The 22,889-nt window shown below is 40.7% G+C and overlaps 1 protein-coding gene across 3 annotated transcripts in view; it reads left to right on the top strand.

The window, feature by feature from the left end:
• Positions 1–22,178, top strand: part of nsd1b (nuclear receptor binding SET domain protein 1b) — a 36,026-nt gene extending 13,848 nt beyond the window's left edge. For all 3 annotated transcript variants that reach the window (XM_075486844.1, XM_075486845.1, XM_075486846.1), the window contains 19 exons: positions 556–668; positions 795–1,050; positions 3,006–3,106; positions 3,771–3,813; positions 5,234–5,490; positions 5,592–5,729; positions 10,206–10,329; positions 11,005–11,205; positions 11,292–11,471; positions 12,468–12,624; positions 12,923–13,128; positions 13,226–13,338; positions 14,511–14,657; positions 15,476–15,598; positions 15,696–15,812; positions 16,294–16,435; positions 16,918–17,024; positions 17,108–17,309; positions 19,673–22,178. In XM_075486844.1, coding sequence (XP_075342959.1) covers positions 556–668; positions 795–1,050; positions 3,006–3,106; positions 3,771–3,813; positions 5,234–5,490; positions 5,592–5,729; positions 10,206–10,329; positions 11,005–11,205; positions 11,292–11,471; positions 12,468–12,624; positions 12,923–13,128; positions 13,226–13,338; positions 14,511–14,657; positions 15,476–15,598; positions 15,696–15,812; positions 16,294–16,435; positions 16,918–17,024; positions 17,108–17,309; positions 19,673–20,379 — 3,434 coding nt within the window. In that variant the 3' untranslated portion in view covers positions 20,380–22,178. The remainder of the gene's footprint in view (positions 1–555; positions 669–794; positions 1,051–3,005; positions 3,107–3,770; positions 3,814–5,233; positions 5,491–5,591; positions 5,730–10,205; positions 10,330–11,004; positions 11,206–11,291; positions 11,472–12,467; positions 12,625–12,922; positions 13,129–13,225; positions 13,339–14,510; positions 14,658–15,475; positions 15,599–15,695; positions 15,813–16,293; positions 16,436–16,917; positions 17,025–17,107; positions 17,310–19,672) is intronic.
• Positions 22,179–22,889: the final 711 nt, after the last annotated feature.

Raw genomic sequence — 22,889 nt, 5'->3', positions numbered from 1 at the left:
CCTGCACTCGTTGGATTGTGGGCATTCTGAAGTCTTGAGTTCAGCCTGTTAGCTGGTAACTACAGTGTAGTTACCATATCAAAAATATCAAAAATCCCTATTAAGATAAATTATTATGCAATATTAATCTGCACAAAATGACATGGCCAAGTGGGAAATAACTTCTTAACTTGTAATTTATAGATTTGAACTTGACCTGAAAGGATCTATTCACACACAGTAAAACCATTGTGATGAGATGTAAACAACACCAGAACTCATAGAGCATAGTATAATATAAGTATAATGGTATAATATGGGATAAATGCAGCTGAACACTAGCAACAATAATCCAGCGGAAAAATTATTTTATTTGACCCAGCTGGTTAAAGTATTATTACGCAATGGTTCATGTGGACAATCAGTGTTTCTGAATGACTGTATAGTTTAACATGGATTGAAAATAACGTATTTCTTAGCAATGGAATAACTTATCTATTAGGTTAACATTTAAGGCAACTGACTGTATGTGATGTTACACACAGTATAAGAAGAGTTATTATTTTTGTCCCACAGCACATAAACGAATAAGAAAGCCCAGCAAGAGGTTGATTGAATGGACTCAAGAGTATGAGCAGATTTTCCCCACAAGGAAGAAAACCAAAAAGCCTCTCCAGTTGATTGGAAAGGTAAAAATCACACAAAGTAAGCTCTGTTGTGTGTTGGATAATTCTGACGTGTAGTTACATGTGCATTAAACAGCCAATGTCAGTTCATACATCCACAGATGATACTTACATAAATTGTTTTCTCAGGCCAGCCAATCTATTACCTCCACGTCTGAACTTTTGGAGTTGGACCAGAATGCACATGACCACCCATCCTCAACCATACTCCCTGAAATACAGACCCCACCTCCTGAGGAAACTGCTGCACTGATGCCATCTGAACTACAGATTCCCAGCATTGAAAACCCATCTCCTCAAGATACTCCAGTGCTTTCCATTGACACATTAACCCCTCCTCCTGAAGCAGAACCATCACTGTCAGAAGGCCTCTTCAAAAACAATGGTACGGCAGCGTTTGTGTGTCTTTCCTTTTAACTTTAATTTGCGCATTCACCAATTATTTTAAGTTTTCTTTAAGGTACGAACAGAATTTACGAGTGATCCAGACCTGCTCTATAGCCCAGAGAATGCTATAGAGCAATTTGTAATGCCATGAACGAGGGTCTTCCACTACCTGATTCAGCCCAGGTAGACAACATGCCAGAAGACCCCCCTCATGGACCGCCCCATTAAAGTGCCATCAGGATGAGGCAACGAATGATGCACGGCTTTAGTTGCAGTCATTGAGTTTCTGGCCATGGCGAGATGTTTTTTTTTTTTTCTAAGCCATTTTCATATCAGACCATTTCTTTTTTATTTCGGTGACATTACGAACTACAGGTGACACGGAATTAACAGCACTCGTAATTGCTTCCCATTTCTTCGCTTTAGCAGGTACCGTAATTCCACTGCTGACACTGCAAAAAATGACAGATTTCCCTTTTTGGATCTCTGAAATCAGAACTTCAATCTCAGAGCCCGTAAAGTTTTTTTTTTTTTTTTTGCGCCTTGATGCCATTCTCATGACTCAAAACTCAACACCTCCTGGCACATGAGAGAGGAAGCGTAGCCTTATATGGTATTATTTTGGGCGTGGAGTATGCAAATTTACTATCCTCACGCACGTGCACTTAAATACGCATGGGTGGCATTCATCATTTCCGCAGGTTGTTTACACACTTTTTCCGAAGTTAAGAGCGTTTGTTGAATCTGACGTGGTGTTCGTACGAGACCTTACAAAAAAAGTGAGAAATTTAGAATAAAAATGCAAAAATGTTCTTGCATGAGGCCCAATGTTCTTTTTGAGAGTGAATGTTAAGAGAGAGCAAAGCAACAGCCTGCCAGCTGAATCCGACAGATGTAATAGACGACTTTGCACAGCAGAAAGTCCGGGGAATGCACTTCTAAGTGGAACTTTTGTTTTGGCCTTGGCGCAGACAGTTGTGTTTTCAAAGGTTCTGTTCTCATCGTATGAAATCATCTGTTGTGGTGCTCGCTCACCAGATTTATTTTGCCACAAAGCCATTGGACGGTTTTCTTAGTGGAGCATGTTACTGTTGCTGGTTGGTTTGAAATTGCATTCCTTTCTACAGACTGAATAACAGCCTTAGTAATTGGATACATTGTGATGGACTGGCCCAGCTTTGACCACCTTGTAGTGGAGCACGGTGTGGCCCGTAACTCCAGTGGTACCAGAGTATGTTTTAAAATATTGTTTTATTTGATGTGTGATAATAGTAAACGGCTTTGATGATTTAAAGCCATTTATGTTTTACTTAACATGGTAGAAGCAGAATTTACAAGATAAGAAAGGTGTTATGAATGTGAGGTCAGATGGAAAAGATTGCAAAGTTGTAGTGATTAAACCAGCAGAAAACAACTGTCAGGTCTCAAATGCACTCTATTAAACTTAATCAGATAAAGTAAGCTCTGTACTAAAAACTGCATGTTTTTGTATTCATCATAGTGTCCTGATGATTAGTTGTAAAATAGATATATGCAGGAATATACATGCATCTGCTTTGACGGCTGTGGTGCCCTCATTGTCCTTAGAATTATGTACCATATGAAGAGGATAATAGAGGAGCTCATTAAAAAAAGAGAAATGTACATGAACTTGGTTATTTTGGGGCTGTAAACATAGTTGAGAATTTCAAATGGCAATCTACAAACACAAAATCGTTCAGTTTTAATCTGAATAAAATGATCTCTGAAGTTGTTCCTGAGAAGCGATGACCCATGCAGGCTGGGAGTATCATTTCTAGCAAAGCTCAAACTATTCTATCGCTGGCCCAGCCTTGTGCTGCGTGAATCTCACAATACAATACAAATCTAAAGAAAACTTTGATGCACTATTTTGAAATTGTGGCAGAGGGTTTTTATGTTTGATGACAATAAGGCTGTATATTTGATTTGTAGGAGCTGCTCCTGTGTTGGAGAAGAAGCGGAAGAGGAAACCCACTCAGAAGATCCTGGAATACTGTTTGGAGGCCGAGGCATCAACTGGGCTGAAAAAGAAGGTACGGCAAGTTCGGTGTAATAAACTACCTCAGTGTAAATATAAATATCTCATTAATCATTCTCTACAACAGCTTTCATTAACTGTTAACAAGTAAAATCCAGTGCTATTAGGTACAATCTGTTCTAAGCTGCTTTAATGCCACATGATACTACAGAGCTTAAGAGTTAAGTATTTTTCAACACAGCGAATACATATGGGTGTGTTTTTATTTCTTTAAACCTGTAGCCCTATGCCTTGGGTAAGAAACAAGTGTTAATCCTTGGGCAGGCAGTGTTTGAGAGTGACTACACCTGCTCTACACATGTTTTTAAGAGTCTCTTAAAGTTGGCAGTATGGACTTAAGTATTGCTGAATGTATTTAAAAGTGGCTTTTTTTTAATGATCTGCAAGCCACACGACTTGTTAAGAATATACACATTAGACAATGTTAAATGAGACAATCAGATGTATACTTTAAATTGCTGTGCATGAAAGTACAGCTGATAATGTCATAAAAAGCAATCGTTAAGTTTGCTGCTGTTCTTAGTTCCCTAGTTTATGCAAATAAAGCAAAGCAAATGGTCAAAATACACTTTCATCCAGTCTCAGGAGACACAATATCACAAAATTGAAAAGTTTCTCCTGGTTAAAATTATTTCTGATAATGTTTCTTTCTACTACAGATCAAAGGACAGAAGACTAATTCAAATGCTGCACCTGAATCTGGTCAGTGAGCCATTTCACTTCAGTTTGCATGAAACTTGAACATTTTTGTAATGCTTTTATTACACCTTTCATAATGTACGTATTTAAACCGAAACTCCCCATGGAATCAAACTTTTTGTTTAAATGTTTGTATATGATCTAACTTGCATTATACACATTCTTTACACCAGTATCAGCTCTAATGATGACAGAGTTTGTTTCGAATTGTCCACTTGTTCACTGTATAGTGAGTTTGACAATTTTTAGGGCTGTTTGTAAATTTCAATTTCAAACAAAAACTACAATATCACCATGGGGTACAGCAAAAGCACTGTGCAGAACCTGTACAACACATCGGTGGAAACACTGTCATTCATTGTGGCCTGAAGACAGGAGCTAAAAAAGCATGCTAACACTAGCTACTGCTAGCTAGCACTAGTGTTCATAGCTCATTGTCATTTTCTTATCTGTTGGGAATGCTTGTGGAAAAATTAGTTCTCGTCAGACTTAACCATGAAGGGATGAGTCTTTTTTTTTTTTTTACCTGAGATGCAGGACTTTAAATTATTTGTAAAAAACTGACTTGAACCAAAAAAAATGTTGTTCAGTCTAAACAATTACCATGTGAGGCACTTGTAGCTCGCTTTTAGAATATTTGCATTTGAGCTGCAGCAATGTATACACTGTGCTTCTACTAACAGTTGTTATATTTTGACATTCTTAATAGTAATTTATAAGGAAGATTAATTCATTATTGGTATAATTTAGTTTATTATACAGCTGCAGTTGTATAATAATAATGTGTAGATGGATACTTTAAGTAAAAAAAAGCTCTGTGTCAAATAGTTTTACATTCATCTGTTGGGGAGAGATTTTAATTACATGTTCCAGACCAAAAACAGCAATATTCTGTTGTCCACATCAACTCAGATTTGGTGTTACTATCCCGCCAGTATTTGTGATATGTGAATGTGAATATTTGGTACATAATTATGATGCAAAGGTGCATTCAAGTATTTCTGAAATACATCAGTGGGTTAGTGAATAAGTGGACAATCTGAACACAGTCATTTTGTAGGTATTCTTAGAGGCATCCTTGACTTTGGCACTTCCAGGGAGACAACTTCAAAATGTTCATGTTCAGTATACTTATTTTGCATCCAACAAAACCATTTTGCAAATTGATATGTGGTGTCTGAAGCTGACCAATGCAGCTGTAAATGTCCTTTGGGAAAAAGAACTGTGGTAGACATTTCATGGGGACTGTGTTTAATGTCAAGTTTTTTTTGTCTGTTTTTGTAATTTTTTTAAATATTTCTTTTAATAAAGCCTGATTTTATTTTGAGAAGTATAATATTCCAAAATCAAGCAAACTGAAAGATTTACAGACAAACCTAACCCCTTTCTGTCTTGTCTTTGGTAATTGACTCGTACGTTGCAGGTTTACACTCAGATTCTGCACCACCACCGTTTAAACTGAAGAATAAACCAGTTGCAGCATCCATGCCGACCTCTGAGATTACCACTTGTACTCCGACACCGTCCATTCCGATCAGTCGGAACACTCCTGAGCCCTCCTCTCCAGAGCCGGCCCGACCTGAACCTGAACAGGTGGAGACGGAACCGGCAGACACAGATGTTCCTCAGCCTGACGACCATAATGATCAGGAGGACTCAAAGGAAACAGCAGAGTCAGAGGTCAGCCATCTTTACTTTTTACTCACAATTGTTCTTGCTATGTTCAAATTTAGTCCCTGAATAACTTTTTTTTTTTTTTTTTCCCCACTTGTATTCTAAAGGGTGATCAGCCTAGCCTGGACCACAGCTTCTCTTCTGTGAAGGACGACTTGTTGCTGTGTGATGATGCGGTTTTACCTGTCAGGAAAATCATAGGGGACCGAGGAGGGCCGGCTTCTATGAAGGAGAGCATATGTCAGGTGGGCTCCCTCCACTTATCTGATGGAAATTGTCATTAAAACAGTCTCCAGACGTTTTTTGCAAACACTTAAAACAAATTCAAAGTGTATTTTCATGGTTACGGAGTTCTTAATGTAGAAGGGTGAGCTGCTGGTGACAGTGTGGGTGTGTTTATTAAAGGCCTACAGAAAGCTGACACTGCACCCAATACATAATGATAATACATACACAGAGGAACAATAATGATCATTGGACTCTACACCAAAACATTTCATAAACATGAAATTTGCGATTTTGAATTTGCCGCTAGGAAACCTTCCTGGAATTCCAGACTGGGGGCGGGGCTTCCGTGCGACGTCACAAGTGCCATGGCTTTTCCTGGCTGCCGTGTTGCCAATTTAGCGACTTTTGGCCATCTCTGGCGACAAAAAAAATAATCTAGCGACTTAGCGACTTTCGGCCTCAATCTGGCTCAATCTGGCTGAATCTAGCGACAATTTAACTTGTTTTGTGAGTGACAAATCAGTTGTCCCGCGACACCATACAAGCCGAGACAGAAGCACTGCAGGACGGCGGCAACCCGGCATACCGTCATTTCCTGTCAAAACCGCAGTTTCAAGCTAGCTACAACGAGGGTAGGTTCACTTCCTGTTTTCAAAACAACAGCACGTCATGGCTTTCCCTATGATAAAAGGCAACGGGTATTTTATTTTGTCAAAATAACCGGAAGTGCGTTGCTCACTGCGGCTAGCTTTAGCAGCGCCGAATTCGTCGGAACAAAATGGTAAACAGCCGGTATTTTGTCAGGTTTTCAACACGTTGGGGATCTAAACGACTACTTTCTCACCTGAAAATTTTCAAATGTTGCGGGGACAGAGGAAGCAGAGAGACCTGCGGTCGGAACTTGTGTCTGTGCCTCCCTGTCCGCCTGCCTCCTCTCTGGTGAAATCAGCCAGAGCCATCCCGCTGTGTTCAGCTCCCTGCGATGCGGACACTCAGGGGGAATCCACCTGGCGGAGAGCGGACACACCGCGGGATGGTTGCCCTGAAATCAGCCGGCAGAGCGATCATCAAGAGCCCCGACGTGGACATGATCGCTCTGCCGGCTGATTTCCACTCTCCACCTGGCGGAGAGTGTGTTCGCTCTCCGCCAGGTGGATTCCTGTCCGACCGCAGGTCTCTCTGCTTCCTCTGTCCCCGGTGGTGTGAGCTGCTGGTGCTGAGGGCAACACACGCACTTCGTACATCTACTCGCAATAAAAACTGCACTGAACCCAACGTTTTATATTTCCAAGCGACGTCCCGCGGCACACATCGAAATTTGCCGTGAAGAAGCTGTCCAGGTCTGGCAAACTGCTGGCTTCGCTACTAGAACTACTGGTGATTGTTCCAGCAGCTGGCACTCGTGACGTCACGCACCTGTCGTTCCAGTTTGCCAAATTCGAGTCAAATGTGGTGATAGTTTATTGGGCCTAATCAGGACTATTTACTATATAAATAATTTTAAAATCATAAAAAAAATCCATGGTATATAAGGAATCGATCTGCTATTTCAGTTTTGTGCAAAAAATCACCTTTCTGTAGGCCTTTAAGTCAGTCCTTATGAGGACCTCTGGAGCAGCCTCTTGTGTTTCACATGTTTTGTACTAAGCACATAACTGATACAGAGTTAGTTGTTTTCTACTGTTGCTCTCTGATGGATTTCTGTGGAAAGAGAATCCTGTTGCTATGTCACTATACAGCTAGATGCTCAAATAACAAAGAAACGACTGTGATAAATGATTCCACTAACTAAAAGAGGCAGTCGTTTATGCAAACAGTGTTTTGATGCATGCTACTTATGGCAAATGACTTCACTTAGTGTTGCAGAATGAATAATCAGTTTTTTCTTTGTAGTTTGATATTGTTCTCATTGAGAACTTAAAAGTTCCATAATCTTAAACACTTATGCTGCGTGTACACCAAGAGCGACCTACGCTACCTGGTAGCAGAGGTAGCTGGAGAAACTTCGCTTGAGAATTTGCTTTGGTAGCTTTGGTAGCTTTGGTAGCTCGTGACGTCACATTTAGAATGTTAAATTTTTAAAGGCCCTGCGGCTGTGCAGCACCCCCGCGAAAAAAAATATGAGGAAAGAGAGGGCAGGGACACGAATAAACGTGTTGTTATTTACAATTTGTTATACAAGATATATATCACGTTACAAATTATATAAAACTACATTAGGTATACCTGAGAAGAGCAGGAATAGCAGAGGCAGCTGTGAAAATAAACTAAGTTCGAAATAAAATTCGAAATAAAACTTAATTGCAGTGAGAAAGGTATGCGTGGGGTTACCACACTATTGTATTGAAGCACTCGACACGGCAATTGCAACAGTCTCAGGATTAAACGACTATTGTTTGGATAGGAACCAAAGTTTACACGTCTGTTTCCGCGAACCCCGCGGATTGTCGGACCCCTACAATCTGTGGATTGTCATTGGTTTTCGCCGAAACGCGTCATAGCTCATTACCATAATGTTAGCTTGAGTTTAATCGCTGGAATCCGCTCTGGTAGCGCAGTTCTCTTCGCCACTGGCGAATCCGCTCTGGTAGCCCAGTTAGCTCACCCAGACATCCCAAGTCTCCCGGAACTTCCGGGAGTCTCCCTGATATTGATAGTTAATCACGGATGCCCGCGAGTCGGATAAAATATCCCGGATTTTAGACTATGTGAGGGAGTGTTTTTTTTTTTTGTTTGTTTTTTTTCAATGCGAGTGAGAGCGTGCAGGCAATACAATAACTCGTGCACCATGCGCGTTTCGACTGCGCAGGCAAGAGAGAGAGAGAGAGGGGTGTGGGCCGTGGGGAGAGGTTGCTTGTGAAACCTGTGCGTAATGCGTATCTGTCCAAAGCGATGCTCTGCTCAGGGCGACTGCTTGTCAGAGGGCGCGCTGATTGGTTTATTCAGCAAAATAAGCCAATAATGTTCGGTGTGGGAGGGCTTCAATTTACTCTCTGACAGTCACCTAAGTTACCACTCAAAACTGTGCATCCTGCCAAATGGCAGAGGGTGAATCCTTGAGTAAAAAACGAAAATATATGACTCATTTTACAGCAGAATATACTAAAGTATACCCATGCCTAGTGAAGGTGAAGAATGATGACACCGTGCGAGGTGCACTGTATGCAATAGTGACTTCAGTATTGCCCACGGCGGACTTAATGACTGTAAAACATGTGGAGGTAGGCTAAGTTGAACGCACCATCATCTGCATTTTATTTCTGTAGGTTAAATGCTGTTATAAAATAAAGCAAAACGTATCAAAGACTTATTTAAAGTATCAAACACATTTAGTTACTAAATTGTGTAGGCCTATATCTAACGAGCCAGCTACAGTATCTAACTATCTATATCCAGCCTGTCTAAGCCTTTAAAAAAATCCCCAATTTAATATAGGGCCGGGCGCGGGGGGGGGGGGTTCGATAAGCATCTCCCTGAAACGAGTTTTTGGAACTTGGGATGTCTGCTCACCCTCCATAGAGAAATAATGATTTCCGGCGCTCAGGTAGCGTAGGTCGCTCTTGGTGTACACGCAGCATTAAAGGGATAGTTTGCCTCTTTTGACATGAAGCTGTATGACATCCCATATTAGCCATATCATTTATGAACATTGACTTACCCCCCGCTGCGTCCTGTGAGCCGAGTTCCAGCCGAGTTTCGGCGTTGACGTTAATAGTTGGTTGGGGTTTAAAAAAATAAAGCGTTTTGCTTCTCAAAACAATGTGCGTTCAAAAGAGTAATACATTTGCATCACAAAAATCGTTCTTCCGGAAAAAGTCAGACCTCACAATCGCTTGGCGCCGTTTTCTCTCTACGTTCGTATCACTACGGGCTGTGTAAACTGTGCAGACCGAACAGTCCCCTGCTTCAGAGCAGTAAACACCGTAACAGGCGTGGCTGTCGGCAGGTGGCAGCACGCAATGATACGAAGTTTCACAACTGTTTAAAAGCAGCGCATGTCTGAAAGAGACTTTATTTATACAATTCAAGTAAAGACAGAATCTACGAAGGCTGTCTCCCCCTTAAAGCCCAGCTTTTTTGTTGTTTTTTGTGACCGTGACTGCTGAGTAAATGTCCTGTCGGGCCAGATGGTTGATGGGTTGTTGATGTCATTCTTGCTTGAACTTTTGAATATTGTGAGATTTCTTTCCTTTTCATGTCTCACGTCAATTGAATGTGATTCTTCATAAGCCAGTATTGTGATGACAAAGTCGATTTTAGAGTAACTTAAAAATCCATTTTCAAAGAAGGTTTAAAGTAAAGAGACAAACTGGAGGATACAACTTTGACATATCCAAGTATTTTTTTGTCTTTTAGAGGAATAAGCTTTCATCTCCAAAAGTTCAGCTCCACCTGTGAAATTCACAGAAGGAATGTAACCGCAGCACATAAGAGTAATTTTTTTCTATATTTTGGCATCATCTTTGAAAAGAAATGGTATTTTTCTGTGTCAGGTATGTGAGAAGACAGGGGAGCTGCTCCTCTGTGAGGGACAGTGCTGTGGAGCCTTCCACCTGGCCTGCATCTCTCTGGCGGAGGCACCCAAAGGGAAGTTTGTCTGTCCAGAGTGCAAATCAGGTGTGTGTCAGTTTAAGCTGTACATGTGTTCCCTGAGAATAAGTCTATTGATAGCAAATGTTGATAAAGCCAAAATGATTATCTTTCTTAATTTTACACTCAAGTTACGCAAACACGGTCATACAGGCTCACTCGCAGACCAAAGACTTTCACATAGAATCTGCTGCGCGACCTTCCTGCTTTTGCCCTTCAGAATCTAACTGATTTGTCTAATTTATTACTTTGTTCTGCTCCAGAAGTTTCACTTTCTCCAGCTCGTTTGAGCACCACTGCTGTGTCCACTCTTTCTCGTTCATTCTGTTGGGTTAATGTGGCCAGTTAAGTAAAGTTTGCAAAAAAGTAAGAGAAAATTGTAGCTTCAGCTGCCTTAGAAGCTGTTATCTGGTCGAAATGATAGCACAATTATTTATGACATAGATAGACTTAAAGGGAAAAAAGCTCAAGCTAAATTCAATTCTCAATTTCTTTTTTGTATCTGGTGGATTAGCTTACTTTTCTTGCTGTTTATATTAGGAATTATTTAAGGAGAATGAATTGTGGTCAATGGTTTTCGTATCTTCAAAGTGTTCATTGAAGAAGACTGTTTATTTTCTGTTATAACTGGTAATTGTTAAAAAAGAATATATATCTGATAGGTTATTTATACTTTTAACGAGAAACTTTTGTTCTGTTTAGGCATCCACACCTGCTTTGTGTGTAAAAAGCGCAGCGAGGATGTGAGACGCTGCATGATTCCCGTGTGTGGGAAGTTTTACCACGGAGAGTGTATCGCAAACTACGGCCCGACCGCACCTGTGAACCGCGGCTTCCGCTGCTCCATCCACGTCTGCCTCACCTGCTTCATTGCCAATCCCAACAGCTCATCCATCTCTAAAGGTAAACAGGAGGACGCTGGGACCACGCCTCTGATGTCGTTACCCCTGTGCTGCTCTGACCGTCTGTTCCCTCGTGTTTGTCTGTAGGTCGTCTGGTGCGGTGTGTGCGTTGCCCGGTAGCCTATCACGCGACAGACATGTGCATGGCAGCGGGCAGCGTTGTGCTCTCCAGCAACAGCATCGTCTGCCCCAACCATTTCACCCCCCGCCGCGGCGTCAAGAACCACGAACACGTCAATGTCAGCTGGTGCTTCGTCTGCACCGAAGGTATCACCACACCAGTTAATTAACCCAAAGTATAGTTTTTCTTATTGCTAAAGAAGAGGGGAATGTAATTACTTTACTTAAAAAAAAAAATCATCACAGGGAATAAAGATATTCTTGGCCAAGTGTATAATGGCTATAGCTGCACCATTTTGTCATGTCGAACATATCTCAAAATGCCCACACTGTTCCTTACATGTTTAATATCCCTTACTTTTACCCGGGGTCTCGGGAAGGATCTTACAAGCTTGGCACAGTTTCTGTTTGTAAGGTTCACCCTTTAGTCTCAGCAGAAACATTCCAGCTCAACCAGGTTGGGTGGGGAGAGTCAGTTTGCACCCATGCTGAATCATGCCCAGACTTTTCCTGAAACTATACCTGTGTTTTCTCTCAGATGTGCTTTAGATTTAAGTTGTCAGCCTTTCTCTATATTATTCTGCATTCATGTTTTGCTACCAGTGACGGTCTCACTGGTGAAGTGCTACACTGACAGTTGTCCTTCTGTCAGGTTCTCTCATCTCCACAAAGTCTGGATCTCATTCAGTTTGGTTATTAACTTGTTGGTTACCTGACTGACCAAGGCCTTTCCTCATTGATCATTCAGTTTGGCAGCTACATTGAAGAAGTCTACTGGTGGTTCAAATCTTCCTCTATAGTAGAATCATGGAAGCTTTAGTGCTGCAGGGCGAGTTGAATACCTCAGAAACTTTCTTGTATCATTCCCATGTGTTCCTCAACACATTTCAGCCTACAGATAGTTGTCTTCTCTGGTTGTCATTCAGACATACACCATCAACTGTTAAACTTTAAATAGATGCATCTAAGACAAAGGGTCTAAACTGTTAAATAAAAGGAGATTTTTGTCATCTGTTTCAATGAATTGGCAAAACACTCCTGAAAACCTTTTGCTTCATCATTATGGGGAACTGTATATAGCCTCAAACATAGCGTCTGAAAACTTGAATGGTTAAAACAAATATTCCTTGCCTTGTGGCCCAGGGGGAAGTCTGCTTTGCTGCGAGTCCTGTCCTGCTGCGTTTCATCGCGAGTGTCTGAACATTGAGATGCCTAAAGGCAGCTGGTACTGCAATGACTGCAAGGCTGGGAAAAAACCTCGCTACAAGGACATCCTCTGGGTGAAGGTTGGGCGTTACAGGTGAGTGAACAGCAGTGGAGACTGTAGAATGGGCTAAAACCATGATGAAGTCCTCCCTGACCTACAGCGGCATCAACTGGACTTAACATTTGCTCATACTCTTATTGTTAAAAACATTTCATCTTTTTTTTTTATTTCTACATACCAAATAACTTGATTATTAGAATAAAATTGATTACATTCACGTATTAGACTTAGGAACACTATTGTGACATTTATAAAGAATACAGGCATACATTATGAAACAAACAGTTCTCATAAGTTCTTTTGTTTTCTTTTGTTCTTTTTTTTTATTGAGGTGGTGGCCAGCAGAGGTCAGCCATCCCAAAACAATCCCAGAGAACATCCAGCGGATGAGGCACGACATTGGAGAGTTCCCCGTACACTTCTTTGGCTCCAACGACTACTTGTGGACCTACCAAGCCAGGGTCTTCCCTTACATGGACGTGGACGCCAACAGCAAAGAAAAGATGGGAAAAGGTGTTGATGCAACCTACAAGAAAGGTAAGATGGTGTGTCTTACAGATTCTCTTTTATTTGTTTCTCCTGCTTATTATGTTGACTTTATGCTGAGTGTCTGACTGTTGATGGTGCTTGTCAGCTTTGGAGGAGGCGGCGGTGCGATTTCGTGAGCTGCAGGCAGAGAAGGAGCTTCGGCAGCTTCAGGAGGACAGGAAGAATGACAGGAAGCCCCCGCCATACAAACACATTAAGGTCAGATAGAACACTTGTGCTTTTGATGTCTTTCAGCTTTCATCAAAAGTGTGGCGACAATAGTTAAACCCCAAGATTGTTTTAATTATCCAAACTGGCAAGTTGGCTTAATTTAAGGTGGAACACCTCCATTTAATAGCTGCTGTCCATTGAAATTAAAACATTTCTATATGTATCCAGTCATCTAAAACAAGACCAATATGAACAAATGTAGTCCCTGAAAATGTGAGGGTTTATCACATCCTGTTGCGTGTTAGGTTTTGGGGCACCATCTTGTTTCAGTCAACTCATTTCAGCCATTTTAGCCTGGGTAGCTCTCGTTTTTTGTTTAGCAGAAAACAGTCAAATCTGTTAGAGAAGGGAAGAGATGAAGAGAGGACAGGGAGAAAGAAGAAAGACCTTACCTAAAGTGATTTTGTGCTGCTTAAGGGTGCATGCACACAACACAGCATCAGAGCAAGCAGGAATGCAATATTGCATTGATACAAATCTACATATGTTAACTTTACATTCTCTATCCAGGAATACTTTTTAGAACACATTTTGTTTGAATGTCAGCATTTTTCAGAAAGCATGCCTCGTTTATACGTGAGTTAAAGATTTGAGTCAAAAGAGTAACATAACCCCAGCTAACACACAGATGGCCGGACAGAAGAACGGAGATGCAGTAGTTGCTTCACAGAAATGGGTGGGCTAGCTTCTTGGTTTAGCTTTTTAGCATTTTCATTTGTTAGCGTTTAAAGCGTTGATTACATGTTTTTATAACATTCCACAAAGAATGAAATGACACACAGGTTGTTTTTTGAGATAACTCACTGTAGGTTCTAAGCTAGTTATCTAGGTGAGGTTAATAAGCTAATAGTGTACGTCAAGAAGACAAACGCTCTGTTTAACTGCATTTTGTGGAATTTACTGAGGCAAAATGATACACTCGGGGATATTAGAAATATTGAAACTATACTAGATAAAGAAAAACCTGTTTTCTGTCCTGTCACCATTATTCAGGGTATTAGTAAAAATAGACACGCACACATGCAGATATATATATATGTATGGACAAATATTATGACACTGAGGATTGATATCATTTTTTTTTCTTTTTTCTTTTGATAAATAACTGTTCTAAGAGTTTTACAATCCTCACTTGATGTCCACCTTTCCATGTCATTCAGGTGAATCGGCCAATAGGGAAAGTTCAAATCTTTACCGCCGACCTATCAGAGATCCCGCGCTGCAACTGCAAGGCGACAGATGAGAGTCCATGTGGGATGGACTCTGAGTGCATCAACCGCATGTTGCTATATGAATGCCACCCTCAGGTACCAAGAAACCCCTACCACACTCATTGTGTTTGAGATAATTAAAAAATACTTTACGGGGTCAGATGTGCTGCACTTCTTTTTTTTCTGGAAAGCGAACTTTAAGATATCATTTTTGAAGTACACAGACTTCTGTTAGGCTAATTCCCAGCCCTGCAAGAGAGGCTGACATACCGCAGTTCAGCACTTTGGTTTCCAGCCCTACATCACATTGTTTTTGCTTTATGATCACTTGACATTTTTTGTGGGCTTTTGATGGTGTCTTTGTGACCTCACCTACATGACAATAAATACACGTGTATGGCTGTGCATGTACAAAGCTCACACGAAAAAATTTTTGCATGGCAGTGGTGTTACAGCCCACAAATTTGGGGGAGCCAAAGGGTTGAAAAAATCAAATCAAATCAAATTTTATTTATAAAGCACTTTTCATACATTAAAAATGTAGCACAAAGTGCTATACATGTTTAAAAGCAGCCCCCATCCCCACCCCACCCTGCCCCACCCTAGCACATACACACAAACAGACATATGCACACACACTTATATACATAAATAAATAAAATAAAATAAAATAAAATAAACTTAGGAACGTGTGGCTGAATACAGAGGAGTCAGGTCAGGAAACACCATCACAGGAGGCCATCTGCGCTTGACACTTTGTATTTGGGAAAGTATAGATTGATTGCCTTCCCTGGAGATCGATGTGCTGTCATACAGATGTGTTTTGTATCCTTGTTGATCTCACTGATGCTCCTTCATTTAAAAAAAAAAAAAAAAGAAAAACAACAGAAAAAGAAGACTTTCTGAACTTGCAGGTTTGCCCGGCGGGGGAACGATGCCTTAACCAGGCTTTTACCAAGCGTCAGTACAGCCAAGTGGAGATCTTCAGGACGTTGTCTCGAGGGTGGGGGCTCCGCTGTGTCCACGACATCAAGAAGGTAACTGCAGCTGACTGCTGATGCTGGTACTTCTGCTGCGCTGCAGATGCCCCATCACAAGTTGCGGTTTAATGGCTAATGTGTGTGTTTCTGTTAGGGCCAATTTGTGAGTGAGTACGTCGGGGAGGTGATTGACGAGGAGGAGTGCCGGTCGAGGATCAGACATGCGCAGGAGAACGACATCTGTAATTTCTACATGTTAACTCTGGACAAGGTACAGCTGCATTAGCAGCGTTAAACACACGTAATGATCAGAAATGGATTTACCGTTAGTGTAAACTTTCAAAAGAGGTCAAATTTAATAGAGTACAGCAGCAAGACATATAGAATGTAAAATTACTGCAGACTCTTCATTATCGTTTTTGAGACTCGAAAAATACTCTACAGGAACCGACCCAGGAAACACATGAAGATGATTAGACTGGATCCAAAATTCTCTTCAATCTGAACAGACTGTTCAACCTGGTCTGTGGCTGCCAGAAAAGACCAGTCCCATTTAGACTCAAAACTGTTTGTCACAGTTACTGTTAGTTACATCTTGGGAGTTGAAGCAATGAAAGTGGCTTTTGTTCATAAATGGTTTGAATATTTATTGAACAACTCAACAGTGCACATTCAGCTTTGTTTCAGACAAGGTATAACCTGCTAGTTTTTTCATTTTGCATTGTGTGTGTGTGTGTGTGTGTGTTTGTTAGGACCGGATAATCGATGCCGGGCCGAAGGGGAACGAGGCTCGCTTCATGAATCACTGCTGTCAGCCAAACTGTGAGACACAGAAGTGGACAGTGAGCGGAGACACCCGGGTGGGACTGTTCGCTCTTGTTGACGTCACCGCAGGTCTGATGCTTCATTTAAATATGAAAAATGTGGGGGTGGTCGGTGGTGTAGTCGGTTAAGCAGGCGCCCCATGTACAGAGGCTACAGTCCTCCCGGTTCGAGTCCCCCATCGGACAGCCCTTTGATGCATGTCTTTCCCCCTCTCTCTGCCCCCTGCTTCCTGTCTCTCTTGAACTGTTCTGTCTATTAAAGGCATAAAAGCCCCAAAAAATATGAAAAATGTATATCAAACATTTAAATGAGGCCTACTGTTAAATGTGCAGTATATACAATTTGAATGTAAAGGCTAGGTGTGTAATATTTCACCTTCACTTGCCTGAATGTACACTGTAAGAATCTTTCAGTCACTTAACTGTATGACGACTGATGAATCTGTCTAGCAATTTCATAATCTTCAGACCTTTATTACTAGCCTTTTATCAGGCCTTTAAAGTCCAAATGTTTAACCCTAGATGCTTTTATGTTGGCGTTTTATCATTCAGGCACAGAACTCACCTTCAACTACAACCTGGAGTGTTTGGGAAACGGGAAGACGGTGTGTAAATGTGGAGCGCCAAACTGCAGCGGCTTCTTGGGTGTCAGGCCAAAGGTGAGGTACATGTGATCGCTTCTTAAAAATACAGTGACCCTTACCGACCCCAACTGTTCTCAACCTCCCTCCTCTCCAAACAGAACAACCCACCATCTGATGACAAAGGCCGCAAGCTGAAGAGGAGAGGCCACGGCAAGAAGAAGAAAAAGGTGGTGCTGACGAAAGAAAGAGAGGACGAGTGTTTCAGCTGTGGAGACGGAGGACAGATGGTTTCCTGTAAGAGACCCGGATGTCCCAAAGTGTACCATGCAGACTGCCTAAACCTCATCAAGAGGCCTGCAGGTCAGTGGCTTGACCTAGAGTCATGTTGTCATGCTGTTTTCTTTCAGTTTGTATTGTTGACAACAATAACTGTCAGTGTTAAACTGTAGCACTGCTCTATTGCCAGATTGTTTGTCAAATTAAACAATATGGTAAGGAAGAGTGGTCCACAATTTGAGACTGATAACGTCATATAGAAAATGATTACTTTGTTGCAGCTAAAGCTGGTTCTACAAGCAGTTGGATCATAGGCTGTACTTAGTTTTTATAATAATGACAGTGTAATATGTTATGTGTTCCTTTTAGTCTGTGGGTATGAAGCAAGAATAGTGGGCTTAGAGAGCTATGCTTAGCTGAGAGTTAGTGTTTTATTGTCACAAAGGCTTGTTTAACCAAGAGCTAAAGAGTTAATACAGAGTTGCGACACGCTTTGATGTCGCCGCAAGGGCTGTCACGTGGTTCATGTAAGCCTCCATAGTTCCAAACTTCACAGCGCTGTCAGTCAGTTTGAACGGGTTTTAGCGGAACGGAGCACAAAAACGACAACTTTAACATTTACGACGCAATTTTCAGTAAATATTGACCCATAATGTGCATTGATCACTTCACTGATGATGTATTTTATCAACGTTTTTCTTTTTGGAGCGGCAGAGACACATTTATCACCGTTTTAAATTGTAGACGGTACCCCTTCATGCTAGCAGGGGACAGCTACCTTGTCCTCCTTTATACTTAAACATGCCAGTGGTCCAGCTTACCTTCAGATCTACATCCTTCAACAGAGCCTGATGTTACTGTCTGTTCCCAGGATTTACTCCTGTTGTCCCAAACAGGCCATCTGTAGATGTAATTCAGTCTGTCTGTTCTCTCTGGTATCAGATGAAAAATGAGCTGAATGGCAGAGCTGAGTTGAATAAATGATTTTAAAGAAGCTTTAAATGACTTGGAGGGAAATATGTGGCTGTAGATGCTTTGACTGATGAGCCGGGATCAATTGTTCTTTTCTGTAGAGGACCTAATTTTTCTATATATCTCATGTGAACTGAATACATGTGTTTATTGGGCTTCAAGCCAGAAAACTATTGTAAAATATTAATTAATTGATTAAAATATGAATTTAATAACTTTTTTCTGGTTAAAACCATATTAAATCAATTAAACCAATTAAGCGACCTTGGGTTACTTGAAAGGCGCTATATAAAACCAAGTCATTATTATTATTATTATTATTATTAAATAACAAAATAAATGGCAGTTGTGCAAAAAAACCAAAAAAAAATACAGATTTAAACCAAATATTTTATTATAAAATGTCATCATGGAAAATGTAAAACAAGCCTTAACAAAGAAGTTCTTTTACTGCTATTTATAGTGTTGGGTAGATTAATCTGGAATAATGAACTGTATTTGATCAAATTAAAGGGTTTGGACATGTAGAAATGTGCTGAAGTCCTAACGAGGGTTGATCCATGACAGCAGCGACCAGCACGTCTGCTGACCTCCCTGACAACAACAACAGAGGAATTCATAAATTCATTATCACAGCTGCAAAGTCATGCTGGAAAAAACTTACTTAATTAGTTAAAGACCAGTCAGCTAATGCCTCGCTATGCCAAATATGTTGTAATTTAATCAATTTACCAGAGAAAATACTTCAGAAATACCAAAAATGTATTATTAATATAGGCCTATTTAGTATTTTGGTAATGTTTTAAAACCTAATAATCAAAACAACTTTACATAATGTCACCTGACAATAAAAAGTTAACAGACTTTAGTGAAATGATCACGTTAATTACCTCACGTTAGCCTTTCAGTTAGGTCTCTAAATCCATTACATTTTTAACATCAACACCGACATTTCATGCTAACCAAATGTAAAAATAACGATGTCTAAGAGTATACTTCTGACAGATAATGCTTAGAAATGTAAAAAAAACGTTTAAAATGCTGTTATTTCATTAACTTACCAGTAATTGTTCTTGACTAGCAATTGAGATCAACAGAGCTGCGCCCCTTGTTTGGAACTATTGACGTGACCGAAGTCATTCCTTTCTTTCTATAGAAGTCTATGGGAGTGTCGCCACTCTCTTTTTACACCACTCTGGTTTAACCTGGCTAAATCACCATGGTAACTAAAACTGGACATATAACCTGCTCCAGAACAGATTATTTTCAGTTTCAGAATAAATATTCTGAAAACACTTCCATACTTTCACTAATTCTTGTCCTGGAACAACATTTAAATGTTGTCAGGTGGAAGTATTGACAACAAATTTTAAAACACCAAAAATATTGGCCTCTTTAACCAGAATTCAGTGTCGAACTTTGAAAAAAATCCAACTTTGTTGTTGAGATTTTTTTTTTCTGTGTGGGCGTTATAGGTCGATGGGAATGTCCGTGGCACCAGTGCGACATATGCGGTAAGGAGGCGGCGTCCTTCTGCGAGATGTGCCCCAGTTCCTACTGTAACCAGCACCGTGATGGCCTGCTCTTCATCTCCAAACTGGACGGCAAGCTGTCCTGTAGTGAGCACGACCCCTGTGGGCCGGAGCCGCTGGAACCAGGGGAGATCCGGGAGTATGCACCAGAACACAGAGCCCTCACCTCTGGGCTTGGCATGGCTGTCATCCCCTCTGCTGCCTCTAGCACTACTAGCAGTCTCAACCAAACCAGCAGAAGCGCCACAGAGATCAGCGGCAGTGGAGGCTTGTGTGCTTCTGAGTTATTTCCTGCTTTTTCCATCCCAGCACCTATCACCATTCCCGTCGCTGCTCCTGTAACCTCACCGCGTCACAGCACCTCCGATGCTCCCAGCAGCCCGCAAGTGTTCGACCTCCCGCACTACTCGCCCATCTCTTCATGCGAAGAGGAGAGGAATGTATCGGAGGACGATGAAGAGGAGCTGCTGGCAGAGGAGGAGGAGGACTTCATAGCAGAGGGTGAGGTGAGGAGGCAGAAATCTGAGTCCCATGAAGAGGGTGGAGAGGCAGAGATGGAGGAAGAGGAGCTGGAATACCTAGAGGAGGAGGAGGAGGAGGAAGAAGAGGAAGAGGAGGAAGAGGAGGAGGAGGAAGAGGAGGAGGAGTGATGGACAGAGGATTTTTAATTAAAAGGGCAACTCAAAGTCACTACAGGTGGATAGCACTTGGAGATGAATGAATCACAGTCTGTCACTGTTTGTATTTAATCATCAGCTGGATGTATGGAGAGATTTTTAGGAGCAAAATAAGTCATAGAAACATAAATAAATTGTGAAGCTTATAAATGAAGATATAAACAAAATAAATAATATATAGATTTATAAATACTCTGACGTACATGCTATATCCAACAATCTCACAGTTTATTTATGCTTGAATTATGTAGTTTTGTCCTAATAATCACTCCCTGACCTTGTTACATACTTTGCACCTTTAGATCTGATGTGAAACTTCTACAAAAAAAAACAACAACACAACTTTGAAACACATTTCACTTCTGTATTTTTGTTTTCTTGCATTTTGACCAAGTTGCTGCTTTTTCTGTCTTTTTCGAAGTCAGAAAAGTGACCTGCAGAAGCTTTGAGACAGTAGATTTTTGCCAGAAAAGACTTGCGGTGCATGCTTCCTGTCAGGTTGTGCCGAACCCTCCATCGTTCAAAAGTTCTAGATTTTTAAGACCAGCGTGGACACTGCTGTCTTCTACTCACTTAAACTGAAGTTACGTGTGTTTACACCTGTTTAGATCGAGGGGGCTGCGAACAAACCCCATCAGCTCCTGAGTCAACTTCCATCCGGGACTTGAAACATGGGAGTTGTCGCTTCCATGGAATCCAGTTTGCAGCCCCTTTGCAAAGCCTCACACCATCAGTTGGTGCTTCAAAATCAACAACAAGATCAACAGTAAAAACAAAGCCAGACGATTTTCTGTCATTGTTGATCCCGACTGTAAAAATCATGCATCAAGTTGAATTAATTCTGATCATTTTTATATAGATACAGTAGTTTTTAATTTCAGCTGCCGTGCTGTATTTGATCATTTCATGCCCAAAAAAAGAAAACAGACCACTCGGGACATGGAATCTGCATTTGACTGCATGGTCTTCATGCCAGGGTAACAGAGACAAACAAATGTATGTAGGTCAATATGGGACAATCTCATAGGTTATTTATCTGCTCCATAACTTGAACAAAGCATTTGACAGACTCAAGCTTTTCATGTAAACGAAGGTGACGTGAAATGACCATTAAGACCAGCCTGAATGCAGATAACACAGGTAGCTGGCTCCAGTGTGTATGCAGTGCTTTATAGTCATTATTTATATGCTGTTCTGTGACGCACAAATGATGACGAGGGAGAGCTGGTGTCGGTGTTCCCTTCTATCATTCTTGACCCGCCATCATTGGGAAACGGGGAAGGCTTTGAATGAAATCGGCGCTTGAAATGATGGACTCATGCCTTGACGCTTGCACTTCAGTATGTGTTCTTGCCACGTGTTTCGCTCTGTCTAAAAGCTTAATATTGTCAGTGTTTTAATATTGTCTGCCAATGCCTTAGATAGTATTTCTTCTGAGATATTTTTAAGGAATGGTTTGGCGTGCGAGAGCCACATTTCCCCTACAAATGCCTTTTTAAAATTGCCCAACGAGTAATGTTTCATTTCAGTGTAATTATGACTTGTTAGATCTCAACCACTGACCTGTTGAAGCAACTACTATATAAATGTATAAGAAGAGGACATTATGAAAAAAGCACCTTGTACTGGCATCTTCTTTTTTTTTTTTTAGATGTATATGTCTAATAATAAAGCTACATTCAAGACTAGTATGACGCAGAATAAATCCTACGATGAGGCTTTCAATTGTAAACTTAAATAATAAACTGTCAAGATACAATTGTCAACATCAAGGTGCATGGTAAGCAGAGGTTGTTTTTTTGTGTTTGATTTCAAACAGAAGCTTCCACCAGCCAAATTAGTCAGAAAGCTAAATTCATTTCTGAATGATTGGCATCCCTGAATTGTAAATACAAAAGACTGAATGAATAACTTTATAAATAAATGCAAATCACCCAATTTTGTATAATTTGAATATTTTCTTAAAATGTCCAAAGTTTATGAACAACTATTGTGAAACGAAATACAAAAAAATATAAATAATGCACTCTGGACACAATCATTGGAATACTTGAAAGTAAATGTAGAACTTTTAAATTTTTTTACTCAGAATTAAGCTCTGAATTAACTCATGAATGATAGTACTGCATTTTCAGTTTCTTCTTTACAATGGTACGAACAGGGGAGCAAACGGAAGTAAAGATTTTAAAGCAATTATCACAACTCGTAAAAAAACAACGTTTTTTTGATAGTTTGTAATGTTATTAAGAACATCCATAAAAATGTAAAGATGCTTGAAGAACATGGGTCAAATGTAGGAGTTGAGCCCCAGAGCTGAGTGTTTCAGCAGGACAATGACATGTGTCCCACAGTACTGGAAAAGAAGAAAAAAGATGTTGCTTCTAACTTTTTATAAGAAACATTCAGAGGGGTCGTTGTGGCCAAAGGTAATGAAACGAAGTAATAGGTAACAGGGCAATAATTCTGAATTGTGTACTTTAGAT

Source organism: Odontesthes bonariensis, chromosome 16, assembly GCF_027942865.1.
Source record: "Odontesthes bonariensis isolate fOdoBon6 chromosome 16, fOdoBon6.hap1, whole genome shotgun sequence".
Lineage (NCBI taxonomy): Eukaryota > Metazoa > Chordata > Actinopteri > Atheriniformes > Atherinopsidae > Odontesthes > Odontesthes bonariensis.
This window is presented reverse-complemented; position numbering and strand designations above follow the sequence as displayed.